At 41.5% G+C, this 13998-nt stretch overlaps 1 protein-coding gene and 1 long non-coding RNA gene across 3 annotated transcripts; both read right to left on the bottom strand.

Moving 5' to 3' along the window:
• Positions 1-413: 413 nt before the first annotated feature.
• Positions 414-6608, bottom strand: LOC145139173 (uncharacterized). Its single transcript, XM_079073093.1, has 2 exons — positions 5432-6608; positions 414-509 (listed from the first exon to the last, which is right to left on the bottom strand). Exons 1-2 carry the CDS (start codon positions 6606-6608, stop codon positions 475-477), a joined length of 1212 nt encoding a protein of 403 aa, XP_078929219.1. The 3' UTR covers positions 414-474.
• A 658-nt stretch (positions 6609-7266) lies between these two features.
• LOC145141169 (uncharacterized) lies at positions 7267-10541 on the bottom strand. Of its 2 annotated transcripts, XR_013722480.1 has the most exons (4): positions 10317-10541; positions 8498-8585; positions 7771-7822; positions 7267-7375 (listed from the first exon to the last, which is right to left on the bottom strand). It is a non-coding gene; the product is annotated as an uncharacterized LOC145141169 (long non-coding RNA). The 2 variants fall into 2 exon arrangements; XR_013722479.1 differs by lacking the exon at positions 10317-10541 and having other exon boundaries at positions 8498-8875.
• Between the last annotated feature and the right edge of the window lie 3457 nt (positions 10542-13998).

Raw genomic sequence — 13998 nt, forward strand, 5'->3', positions numbered from 1 at the left:
TAATAATGACGTTATAAAACATACATTTATTTTGTATTTTTGTCTGCCAATGTTCCTAAATAAACTAAACATGTAATTTCAAATACACATATGTTGGATTTATCATTAATACATATAATCACAAAATTAAGTTGCTCATTAGCTAAGGAAATTTGAACTTTCTGACCTAAAGATGCTCAAGTTATATTATGTTTTACTTGCAATTTATCAAACATATTGGAACATGTCAAATAATCACAAATCATCTGAAAGACATTTTCTAATGATACAACTTATTACTATTTGAAAAAAAAACATGCATTAGTATTTGATATTATAATTTTTGTAACGACGTAAATTTCCAAAACAATTTTTTTTCATTTTAAAAACATACTCTCATTCATAAAATATCATAGTAATCCAATTTAACACATGTTATCTCAATAAACAAATCCCAAGATCCTCAAATACATAAATCCTCTCAGTGTGTACGGATCATGCCGACGCCTTCCTGCGATCCTCGCTAGTACCTGAAACACATAACACAACAACTGTAAGCATAAATGCTTAGTGAGTTCCCCAAAATACCACATGCAACATATACGCCACTCGAGGCTACAATACGACCCTTCGGTCGATGTGTCTCAGCGGGACCCTCCAGTCCCGTAGCTCGTTGGACCCTCTGGTCCGGTCATAGCTCGTCGGACCCTTCAGTCCAGTATGTGTCGTTGGACCCTTCGGTCCGGTCTATATCGTTGGGCCCTCCGGCCCGGTCTATTCAACACATAGCATACATATAACACAATGCACATAACTCATATATATACACATAGCATACAAGATCCTCTGGTCTACACATAAATATCACTCTAGGTAATGTATAGTGAGAAGACTCACCTCAATGAAATCGGATAAACTCTCGTGCTCAACGTCCCGACTTAGCCTCCTCCTATTATTCAGATAACATCCCCGATCAATATTCACTCATGATCTCATCTCTACAGATTGGGTAGAAGGCCATTCTACCCTTCCCTGAACTCTCCTGAATCAGTCTTGACCAGAACCCTAAAGTCAACGAAAGTCAACGGTCAACTTTGACCCGACTCGTCGAGTGCACAAGGGCGACTCGGCGAGTCCATGTGGGTCCTCTGAATCCTTTCAGCCTCTCTTGGCTCGTCGAGTCATCCTTCCACTCGACGGGTTACACCTGTCACGAATCGTGGGGCAACCCCGACTCGACTCGTCGAGTCCACTTATGGACTCGGCGAGTTGCCTCCATGTTCATCCTCAAATGACCTCCTAAGGTCAGATCTGCTTCCCTAACTATCAGATCTACCCTTCAAATGTTCAAATGTCACGTAAAGGTGCAACCTTTACGTGCATGCAACCCACAACAAGTCATAAATGGAGAAATAACTCTAAAAATGGCAACCTAGTCCCCAATCTTTCTTTTGCTTGCATAAAGCTGAGGGATAGTGACTCTATGGACCGCTCATGGTCCAGATCTGATGCTATTAACACAAAGGGGGCCTCATACTCACTAGATCTTACATAAAACGGAGGTAAAAATCCCCCCTAAAATCATGAAATCTATCATATCAACACGAAATAGAAGGGATTATACCTCCAGAGATGAACTCTCAAGATGATTAGCCCAGATCCAAGCTCCCTTCACGCTCTAGATGGGTGTTTCTTTCTTCCTTCTAGCAAAACTACACCAAAAGTGATGTATTAGCCTCTTCTTGCTCTCAACTCTCTCACTGCTCTCTCTAGGGTTTCTCTGGGGTGCATTGGCCGCAAATGGAGGCCATAAAGGCCTTTAAATAGGGCACAGGCCCGGGGATTTAGGGTTTCACTTTACAGCGCGGACTCACCGATTCCACGTATCTACTCGTCGAGTCCGGTCATTAATCCAGTCAAGAACTCGCGATCTTACTCGGCGAGTCTGAGCGTCTACTCGCCGAGTCCCTCCATAAAACCCAAAATAAATAACTAAAATAAGATACCTGGGAATCCGGATGTTACAATTCTCCCCCACTAGAATCAGACTTCGCCCTCGAAGTCTTGCCCCGCAAACAACTCTGGATGCTGCTCCCGCATCTCCAACTCCGGCTCCCAAGTCAGCTCGGACCCTCTCCGATGTTGCCACTGGACCTGAACGAGGTGCACCTCCTTGTTCCTCAGAACCTTGATCTTCCGATCCAAAATCGCGATCGGTTCCTCAACATAATTCAACCTCGCATCTACCTGAATGTCCTCCAGCGGCACTACCGCTGACTCATCGGCTATACACTTCCTCAACTGAGACACATGGAAGGTATCATAAATCTGGCTCAACTCCGCAGGTAGCTCCAAACGATACGCTACCCTGCCCACTCTCGCGGTCACTCTGAACGAACAGATGTACCGGGGCCCCAGCTTGCCCCTCTTCCTGAACCGAATCACTCATTTCCAAGGAGACACCTTCAGGAGTACGAAGTCTCCCACCTGGAACTCAAGCTCGGATCGTCGCCTATCCGCATAACTCTTCTGACGACTCTGAGCCATCAATAACCTCTGTCTAACCTGCTGTATCTGCTTTGTCGTCTGAAGCACTATCTCGGTGCTACCCATCACACGCTGCCCTACCTCTCCCCAGCAAATGGGAGTCCGACACCTCTTCCCATACAACAACTCGAAGGGAGGCACACCAATACTCGAATGGTGGCTGTTGTTGTAGGAAAACTCAGCCAACGGCAAGTACGTGTCCCAACTTCCCCCGAAGTCCAACACACATGCTCGAAGCATGTCCTCGAGTGTCTGAATCGTCCGCTCACTCTGTCCGTCCGTCTGGTGGTGGTAAGCGGTACTGAAATGCAACCTCGTACCCAACTCCTCGTGGAACTTCTTCCAGAACCTGGAAGTGAAACATACATCTCGATCCACCCCATGCCGCGATACCACCTCCCTCACATACAACTCTGCCAGCCTCTCAGCAGAAAATGCGCGCTCTTCGTCAGCCGGTCGACGATCACTGATAGCAAGAAAATGCGCGCTCTTCGTCAGCCGGTCGACGATCACCCAAATTGCGTCGACACCCCGTGCGGTCCTCGGCAATTTGGTGATGAAATCCATAGAAATCTGTTCCCACTTCCATTGGGGAACCTCAAGTGGCTGCAACTTGCCATGCGGACGCTGGTGCTCGGCCTTAACCCTGCGACAGGTCAAGCACCTCTCAACAAACCATGCTACATCCCTCTTCATACAGGGCCACCAATAGTCCCTCTTCAGGTCCAAATACATCTTAGTGGCCCCGGGATGGATCGAGAACCTCGATCGGTGCGCCTCCTCCATCAAAGTGGTGCGCGTCCCGCCTGCATACGGCACCCAAATCCGACCCTGAAAGGTCATCAGCCCATGACTATCGGTAACAAACTCAGGTACCTGCCCAATCACCCGCTCTCTCTTGCGGTTCTCAGGTCTCACGGCCTCTGCCTGGGCCTCCTGAATGGTGTCCAACACCCGAGTCATCACTGTCAATCGCATACAAGTGTCTCGAATCGGGGCACTCTCCGCCCTACGACTCAGCGCATCAGCTACAACATTAGCTTTGCCCGGGTGGTACAGGATCTCACAATCGTAATCCTTTACCACATCCAACCATATCCTCTGGCGCATATTCAGGTTGGGCTGATCCATCAGATACTTCAAACTCTTGTGGTCCGTGTATATGGTACACCGAACCCCATACAGGTAATGGCGCCAGATCTTGAGGGCGAACACCACTGCCCCCAACTCCAGATCGTGGGTGGGATACCTCGTCTCATGAGGCTTCAGCTGCCTCGATGCATACGCTATCACATTCCCTCTCTGCATAAGCACCGCACCCAACCCTGATATCGATGCATCGCAGTACACCACAAAATCCTCCATTCCCTCTGGAAGGAATAACACCGGGGCTTCGCACAACCTCTGGCGAAGAGTCTCAAACGAGGCCTGCTGCTCAGGACCCCACGAAAAAGTAACGCCCTTCTGGGTCAACCTGGTGAGAGGCACGGCGATCTTGGAGAAATCTTTAATAAATCTCCTATAATAGCCGGCCAACCCCAGGAAACTCCTGATCTCGGTGGGGGATCTCGGCACCTCCCAACTCATCACCGCCTCAATCTTGGCCGGATCGACCAATATCCCATTCTGATTAACGAGATGTCCCAGGAACTGGACCTCTCGTAACCAGAAATCACACTTGGAGAATTTGGCGTAAAGCCTCTCCGATCTCAGAACTCCGAGGATCTCCCTCAAATGCTCCTCATGTTGCTCTCTGGATCTCGAATACACCAATATGTCATCGATGAACACGATCACCGATCGATCCAACATCGGCCTACACACCCTGTTCATGAGATCCATGAACGCTGCCGGTGTATTGGTGAGCCCGAAAAGCATCACCACGAACTCGTAATGCCCGTAACGAGTCCTGAACGCCGTCTTCTGGACATCCTCATCACGCACTCTCATCTGATGATATCCAGACCTCGTATCAATCTTGGAGAACCAAGACGCTCCCTGCAACTGATCAAACATATCATCAATCCTCGGCAGTGGGTAACGATTCTTGACCGTTAACTTGTTCAACTCCCGGTAATCAATGCATATCCGGTGTGAACCATCCTTTTTCTTGACAAAAAGGATCGGCACTCCCCACGGCGAGCTACTCGGTCTGATAAATCCCTTCCCCAACAACTCCTGAAGCTGTGAGGATAACTCCTGCATCTCTGGTGGCGCAAGGCGATAGGGCGCCTTGGCGATAGGTGCCGCTCCCGGAACCAAATCGATGTGAAACTCCACCTGCCTCTCGGGAGGCACACCCGGCAACTCCTCGGGGAAAACATACGGGAACTCACGCACTATCGGCACATCATCAACAGAACTAGGCCTCTCCGCTGCTACTCGTGTGTCCATCACGTAGGCCACAAACCCACTACAACCCTGCTGTAGACTCTGCCTCGCTCTAGCAGCCGAACAGAATGCTAACCCTGAACGGGTACCCTCGCCGTACACCGTAAGAACTCCCCCACTAGGGTCTCGTATGGTCACCAACTGTCGCTCGCAGTCGATAACCGCTCCAAACCTGCTCAACCAGTCCATGCCCACGATGACACAGACATCTCCCATCGCAATCGGGACCAAATCAATCGGAAACTCAACGCCGAAGATCTCGAGTACACATCCTCGGATCACATTAGTAGCATACACCGCTCGCTTGTCGGCTATAGAAACTCGTAGAGGTCGACTCAACGCCTCTCGCTGAACACTGATGTGCTGACTAAATGCTAATGACACGAAAGATCGACTCGCACCCGAGTCGAATAACACCAACGCAGGTACAGAACTCACAAGAAAAGTACCTAAGCATAACACAATATAAGCACAAAATCTCAAACTCAAAATAGGTAAGTAAAAGAATACATACCGGCCACGACATCGGGCGCTGCGCGGACCTCCTCCGTTGTCAACTGGAAGGCTCTCCCGCGAGCCTTTGGTGCCTCGGCCTTCGCTGGCCGGACCTCAATAGCTCTAGCAGCAGGTGTAGACCCCTGTGCTGATCCCTGTAGTAGCTGAGGGCACTCGGCCTTCCGATGGCCGGTCTGGTTGCAATGAAAGCAAACCGAGAATCCCTTGGGGCAATCCCTCACGAAATGCCCCTCCTTCCCACACTTGTAACACACCCCAGCTCTGCACACCCCCTCGTGACTCTTGCCGCACTTCCCACAAGGGCGGCCCTTCGGACCCCCAGATCTCGAATCAGTGGGATTTGCCCGCTTGGCTGCCGGTTGCACCTGTGTCGGTCGTCTGTCCCTCCTCTGAGACTCGGCCTCCTCCCTGACCTGAGTCTCCAGCTCAATCTCTCTCTTCCGGGCATTTGCTTGAAGCTCGGCAAATGTCCGGTATGACGAGTTCGCCACGAACTCACGGATATCCCTCATCAGTATGCTCAAGTACCGGCTCATACGTGCCTGCTCAGTCGACACGTGCTCAGGGCAAAACAACGCCCTCTCGTGAAACATCCTCGTAATCACCATCACAGACTCAGTTCCCTGCTTGAGGGATAAGAACTCCTGGGCTAGACGTTCCCTCTCCACAGGGGGAACATACTCATCTCGAAACATCGTGGTGAACCTCTCCCGGGTCACCGCAGTAAGCTCTGCCGTAGTGAAGTCTGTCGTCACAAACATCCACCAATCCTTCGCTCCCAAGCGAAGCTGGTTAAGCGCAAACCTAACCCTCAGATGCTCCGGACACGAGCAGGTGTAGAAGCATCCCTCGATGTCAAAAATCCACCTCATCGCAGAAATCGGGTCCTGCGTCCCATCCAACTCTGGTGGCTTCGTGTTGCTGAACTCTCGGTACAGCAACGAGTCACCTCCCTGGGGCCTGGCAGCAGCGACAGTTGCGGTGGCCGCAGCAACAGCAGCCTCAGTAAGAGCAGCGTACCGCTCATCAAAAGTCTCGATCAGCGTGGTCTTGATAGACCCGAACATCTCTGGTATCTCAGCTCGAATGGCCGCAGCCACCTCCTCGTGAATCAACCTACGAATCTCCTCATCGCTGGTACCACTGCCTCCTGGGTGGTGGCGCGTCCCAACCATGATGTCTCTGAAATACAACACAAAAGAATCAGAGACTCGTTCGAGTATACTCGCACTCGATACTCAACCCTACTTGTTCTTTAGTACCCTGAGGATTCTTACTTGGACTGTTCACCGATCCGGTGTTTCTAGTAGTACGGGGCCTTATACTACCTTCCACAACGCATCGGTATTCACCCCAAGTCCTCCTCCTAGGATCCCAGATCACAAGTACTCTATATCTCACTAAACTCAGGCTACCCTCTGGTAGACCACTCATAAGTTCCTCGCTGCTACCTACTTACTCTCAAAGTATCTCATAGTAGCAGTAACTCCTAGGCTAAGGCAATACCTAGCCTACTCTAGCATGCATAACATATCACATAATATCTCATAACAAATAATGTAAGGGTATTTTGGGAAATCACCGTTCGGGCGCTGGCTGATCGTACACACTGCTCCGTTCCGCTTTTCTCAAAAGTCCTTTACTCTTTTGGAAAAAATTGTTTCTTTTATGAAAAATTCTCTCAAATCCTTAGTTTGAGTTTAGATACGCCCGGAGGTGTATCCGAGTCTCTCAAACCAAGGCTCTGATACCAACTTGTAACGACGTAAATTTTCAAAACAATTTTTTTTCATTTTAAAAACATACTCTCATTCATAAAATATCATAGTAATCCAATGTAACACATGTTATCTCAATAAACAAATCCCAAGATCCTCAAATACATAAATCCTCTCAGTGTGTACGGATCATGTCGGCGCCTTCCCTCGATCCTCGCTAGTACCTGAAACACATAACACAACAACTGTAAGCATAAATGCTTAGTGAGTTCCCCAAAATACCACATGCAACATATACGCCACTCGAGGCTACAATACGACCCTCCGGTCGATGTGTCTCAACGGGACCCTCCAGTCCCGTAGCTCGTTGGACCCTCTGGTCCGGTCATAGCTCGTTGGACCCTTCGGTCCAGTCTGTGTCGTTGGACCCTTCGGTCCGGTCTATATCGTTGGGCCCTCCGGCCCGGTCTATTCAACACATAGCATACATATAACACAATGCACATAACTCATATATATATATATATATATATATACACACACACACACACATAGCATACAAGACCCTCTGGTCTACACATAAATACCACTCTAGGTAATGTATAGTGAGAAGACTCACCTCAATGAAATCAGATAAACTCTCGTGCTCAACGTCCCGACTTAGCCTCCTCCTATTATTCAGATAACATCCTCGATCAATATTCACTCATGATCTCATCTCTATAGATTGGGTAGAAGGCCATTCTACCCTTCCCTGAACTCTCCTGAATCAGTCTTGACCAGAACCCTAAAGTCAACGAAAGTCAACGGTCAACTTTGACCCGACTCGTCGAGTGCACAAGGGCGACTCGGCGAGTCCATGTGGGTCCTCTGAATCCTTTCAGCCTCTCTTGGCTCGTCGAGTCATCCTTCCACTCGACGGGTTACACCTGTCACGAATCGTGGGGCAACCCCGACTCGACTCGTCGAGTCCACTTATGGACTCGGCGAGTTGCCTCCATGTTCATCCTCAAATGACCTCCTAAGGTCAGATCTGCTTCCCTAACTATCAGATCTACCCTTCAAATGTTCAAATGTCACGTAAAGGTGCAACCTTTACGTGCATGCAACCCACAACAAGTCATAAATGGAGAAATAACTCTAAAAATGGCAACCTAGTCCCCAATCTTTCTTTTGCTTGCATAAAGCTGAGGGATAGTGACTCTATGGACCGCTCATGGTCCAGATCTGATGCTATTAACACAAAGGGGGCCTCATACTCACTAGATCTTACATAAAACGGAGGTAAAAATCCCCCCTAAAATCATGAAATCTATCATATCAACACGAAATAGAAGGGATTATACCTCTAGAGATGAACTCTCAAGATGATTAGCCCAGATCCAAGCTCCCTTCACGCTCTAGATGGGTGTTTCCTTCTTCCTTCTAGCAAAACTACACCAAAAGTGATGTATTAGCCTCTTCTTGCTCTCAACTCTCTCACTGCTCTCTCTAGGGTTTCTTTGGGGTGCATTGGCCGCAAATGGAGGCCATAAAGGCCTTTAAATAGGGCACAGGCCCGGGGATTTAGGGTTTCACTTTACAGCGCGGACTCGCCGAGTCCACGTATCTACTCGTCGAGTCCGGTCATTAATCCAGTCAAGAACTCGCGATCTTACTCGGCGAGTCTGAGCGTCTACTCGCCGAGTCCCTCCATAAAACCCAAAATAAATAACTAAAATAAGATACCTGGGAATCCGGATGTTACAATTTTTTAATCATATATAATACTAATTATTCATAAATCTCATAATAAGTTATTGACTAGCATTTACAGGATTCAACTTGCTCATTTGATCATCCAATTATGTTTTACAGCATAAAACCTTTTCCCCTTGCCAACCATTGTCAAGATGTTCTATACAGTTTTGAATATACCTGCTACAATTGACAAATCCCTAAAAAAAGACCATTATACCCTTGGCTCTTCTTATTGCACCAGATCATCTCACCTATATTGTTCTTCCTTCCAAGAAAACTAAAACCATTGGTTTATAACAAAGGTTAAAGATACTACAATTAGAGCTCAACACCGAAACAAACTAATAATTCATCATGAACTATAACAAACCTAATATGTAATCTCTCAAATAATTATGTCTCAAACAAATCTCACTTGAGTTTCTTTTGGATCATCTCAATTTACTCATTTCACAACAAAAAGAAATAAATATTACAATCAAGTGGGTTGCTAAACGAATTGAGTATTGAATAGAGCAACACCGGCTGTTAAAAATAATTTTTGAATTGGAAGAGTAAACATTAAGGATTTATAAAAGAAACGAGTTCGGTTATCAATAAAATTAGGTATTGAATCAACAATTCGAGATAAAGACAGCCCAAAAAGCTCTTTCCTAATGTATAACTGTGAAATTTTTGATGAACTTAAAGATGCATTTTCTATTCAACTTTACATCCTTCCAAAGAAGCCAAAATACAAATGCATAACCAAAGGCCAAAGGAAGAATTATATATAAAAAACCTTAAACTTCCACCAATGTAGACATGAAATTTTCATTTGCAAGTCCAGTTCATCTGCTTGAACCTTCGAGGAAGGTTGTTTTTTTTTAACTTCTTGATTTGAACTCATGATGTAATAATCGAACATGTGAGTATACTTTCATGAAATGGATGATAAATCCATAGATGTTGCATCTCAAATTATTCAGACCGCTTGTTTGAGTATACTTTCATGATCATCCAACAACCGGTCACTTAGAGAAGCTAACATGTTTAACCAAAACAATAATAGAAAATAATGTTAAATATTAAACATAGAAAATCAGTTAGAAAATGATAGCATATGTAAGATCTCTCTCCATATCAGAAACTGGGTTTGTAAATACGATTGGAGAACAAAACCTATGAATACAACTCAAAATCATCTCGCAAAGAAATATTGCTTCAAAATCTACCTGCAAAATCGAAACCCTTCTTGATGACCCAATATCGTTATGAAATTCCATTTTTTATGTCATCGGGTCTGATTCTCGAAAAATAAACACACAATAACGAAAAATACATAGATTGAGAGAAATGAGGGAGGTAAAGAGGAGAAACAGAAGATCATATCGAGATATGTATTTCATAAATCAATATTCATACAAAAAACCTAAATAAGCCCACCTGGAAACGTCAAGAGGGGGGAGACGGCGCCATGGCTTCATGAGACATTTCCTTGAATCCAGAGAGGAAGAATAAGGATTACCATCAACCATTGATTGGATCGAGGGTTCCAATAGGATAGGTATTGAGTCGGATGTTTACGATAGAAGTCCTAGTCCACCGATTTCAATTTTACATAGGATTACATTCCTGATTTGCAAAGAAAAAATCATCGTGATTTTAAAAGAGATTAAATGGAATTCAAGAAATGTTGAATCAGAAAATCAGGGATCGGAATAAGAAATAGGGCAAAAAATTAGGAAGAGAATCAAGACCTGGGGATATGAAAAAAGCTTAGGGGGGCTGATACAATGCTACGTGGTAAAATTGGCTTTATTTATTAGATTACTAGTTGTTAGACCCATGTGTTACATGTGTTAATTTAAATATATATATATATATATATATATATATATATATATATATATATATATATAAAAGTCTAAATATTTGAGAACTTTGAATTTATAAGAAAATAAAAAAAAATAATGAATTATTATAATGAAAATGTTTTTTATCTTTTAAATTTAAACACATAATTTAAATAAATAAACAAAAAAAAAACTAATAAGTTTTAGGGGAAATGACTTAAAAGGGTAACATATCATTCGATTTGTACACATTTGGTCACTGAGTTTTTTTTCGTCCACATTTATCCCTTAAACTTGTTAAACTATACACATTTAGTCCTTATGACCTGTTACTCCAGGTTAGCCGGGAAAAATGACTTGATAGGGTAATATATTTTTCATTTTGTACACATTTAGTCCTTAATATTTTTGTACATATTTAGTCCTTAACATTTTTTTCTGTTTCAAAATAAGTCCTTTTTTTGTACTCATTCAGTACTTATGAATGATTTCTTTAGGTTTTTTTCATGACATCTTACGTGAGACAATTATTGATGAGGTGCTTGGGGTTGTTGATGCTTATGTCCAATGCGATCTCGACTGTTTGGTTGCGTAAGTCTTGTGGTTTGGCTTAGGTCTTGTATTTTGAACATCGTAACTTCTTCATACGATATCAGATTTTAATGATCTTTATCTACGTGTTCATTTTTTTGAGTCTACTACAACTTTCATTAAGATTACTCCCGTTAAAATGTAATATATTTTTACTAACGATTTTATAAAAAAAAAACATACATACATGCATTCATAAAAAACGTATAGATAGGGGAAGACGCGGTAATACATAGTAGGTGTTGCCGAGATGAAATAGGTGTTGCTGATACATAGAAAATAGGTATAAACGTAAAAAAAAAAAAGCGAAAATTTTTCAACTGCGAACAGAAAAAATAGGTGTTGTCGGTGCAACACCGGGACCATACTAAATCCACCACCGCGTATGGATATAAAAATCGTAAGTAAAAATATATTATTTTTTAATGGGAGTAATCTAAATGAAAGTTGTAGTAGACTAAAATATGAACGAATGGATATAAAGATCGTTAAAATCCGAGATTATATGAAGAAGTTATGACGTTCAGAACACATGACCTAAGCAACCAAGTAGTCGAGATCGCGATGGATATAAGCATCAAAAGCCTCATACACCTCATTAATGAATGTCCTACGTAAGATTTTGTGAGAAAAAACTAAAAAATCATTCATAAGTACTGAATGAGTATAAAAAAAATGACTTATTTTGCAAAAAAAAAAGGACTAAATGTGTACAAAAATATTAATGACTAAATGTGTACAAAGTGAGAAATATATTACCCTATTAAGTCATTTTTATCGGGTAACCTGGAGTAGCCGGTCATAAGGACTGAATGTATACAGTTTAACAAGTTGAAGGGGTAAATATGAACGAAAAAAAACTCAGTGACCAAATGTGTACAAATCAAAAAATATATTACCCTTTTAAGTCATTATCCCTAAGTTTTAATTTTTGGAATTTTGAAATTAAATGGTAAGTTGATTAATGAAATTGATATCCATTTATTGTAATTATTACATTAAAATAATATATTGAATTTAATAAAATAGAAAAACTCATAAAATAACATGTGGAAAAAAAATTAATTCAAAATAATCATAAAATAATATTTTGCAAATTGAATGAGAGTGTGACGGATGGCAAACAAAATCTTTATTTATTAGAGAAGAGGGGATTAAATGCCTTAAAAAACCAATTAAATGTCATAAACATATATAACAAAAATGTGTTTGAAATAAATAACTAATTTGAGTTTGAAATATGCACATTATTTTAATATAGTTTTAAAAATATATATAATAAAAGTTTTCCTTTGACATATCAGATACAAAAAGTTATATCTTCATCTGGATGATAAAAAAAATTCTTTCGAAAGATCACATGTAATAATAATAAAAGTAAAATGGTTCAAATAAAATTGACTATTCTTAGTTTCTTGCCGATTGAATTAAGTCGAGGAAGTTCATCTTTATTGCTCCTTACAACTCATTTGTCATATTAATGCAAAATCATCTTTTCCTTATTCTCTCCATTCACAACGATTCACAACGATTCTCTCCATATTAATGCAAAATCATCTTTTCCTTATTCTCTCCATTCACAACGATTCACAACACATGTAAACTCATAATCTACATAATTTTTAATCTAAAATAAAAAAAATTAATTAAAATTATAAAAAAAAATTAATTTACAAAATATTAAAACCCTATAAAACTATTTTACAAACTAAATAAAAACCATATAAGACTATATACTCCATATGTTCCATATGTTTTATATTTATTGTCCACTTTTGATTTTTGAATTCTTTATTATTTAATTTTGACCTTAAACATTTATGTTTGTTATATATTAATTGATGAAACTTATAACAATGAAAAGATATTTGATAAGATATTTTGCATCAAGTATTATATATTAAAAACAAAAATATTAATATCAAAGTTGAATAAAAAAGATTTCAAAATTCAAAAATATACGATAAATATAAACCGGAGAGAATAACCAAGCGTAAAATGGTGGAACGGATAAATAACCCGCTAAAGACGAACATTTGGGCTCAAACTCATTCACCTTTATTCATTTCCATTTTGATTTCACTTCACAATTGTTGGGTTTCTTCAATAATTAAGAAAGACGTTTCCTAAAAATATTATTGTAAGAAAATGATCAAATCGAGAAAACAGCTAATTTAATAATTGATACATAAAACTTGGCAATTGAAGTATATTTGATTTTTTTTTTCTATTATATAATTGAAATTATTAACTTTATTTAATAGGAAAATTTATTGAAAAGTCCTTATGTTTTGACCATTAACAATTTAGTCCTAATCTTTTTTAAGTCAATTAGGTCTCAAAAACCGACAATTGTTTGCATTTTGATTATTTTACCCACTAAAATAGTTAGCAGTAGAATATGAAAACTTTTTTACATATTGAAAAGTCTTTATGTTTTGACCCTATTAAAGATTTAGACATTCTTTTTTTTTTCTTAGTTTAATCTTGTAACATCCCGGTGTTGAAGTATTTTCAATTTTAACCCTATGTATGAATAAATATTGCATTTTAGTCCATGAGTATAAGAAAGAGTGCAAAATGGTCCATAGTGGCATTTTGGTGATTTTGGGTCCTCAATATATAGGACCGTTTCGTGTGATCGCCAGGGTAGGTTGGGTGGCCTACCGTTTGGATTTGCC

Source organism: Lactuca virosa, chromosome 9 (genome assembly GCF_052849685.1).
Source record: "Lactuca virosa cultivar CGN04683 chromosome 9, Lactuca_virosa_CGN04683_v6, whole genome shotgun sequence".
NCBI classification, from domain to species: Eukaryota; Viridiplantae; Streptophyta; class Magnoliopsida; order Asterales; family Asteraceae; genus Lactuca; species Lactuca virosa.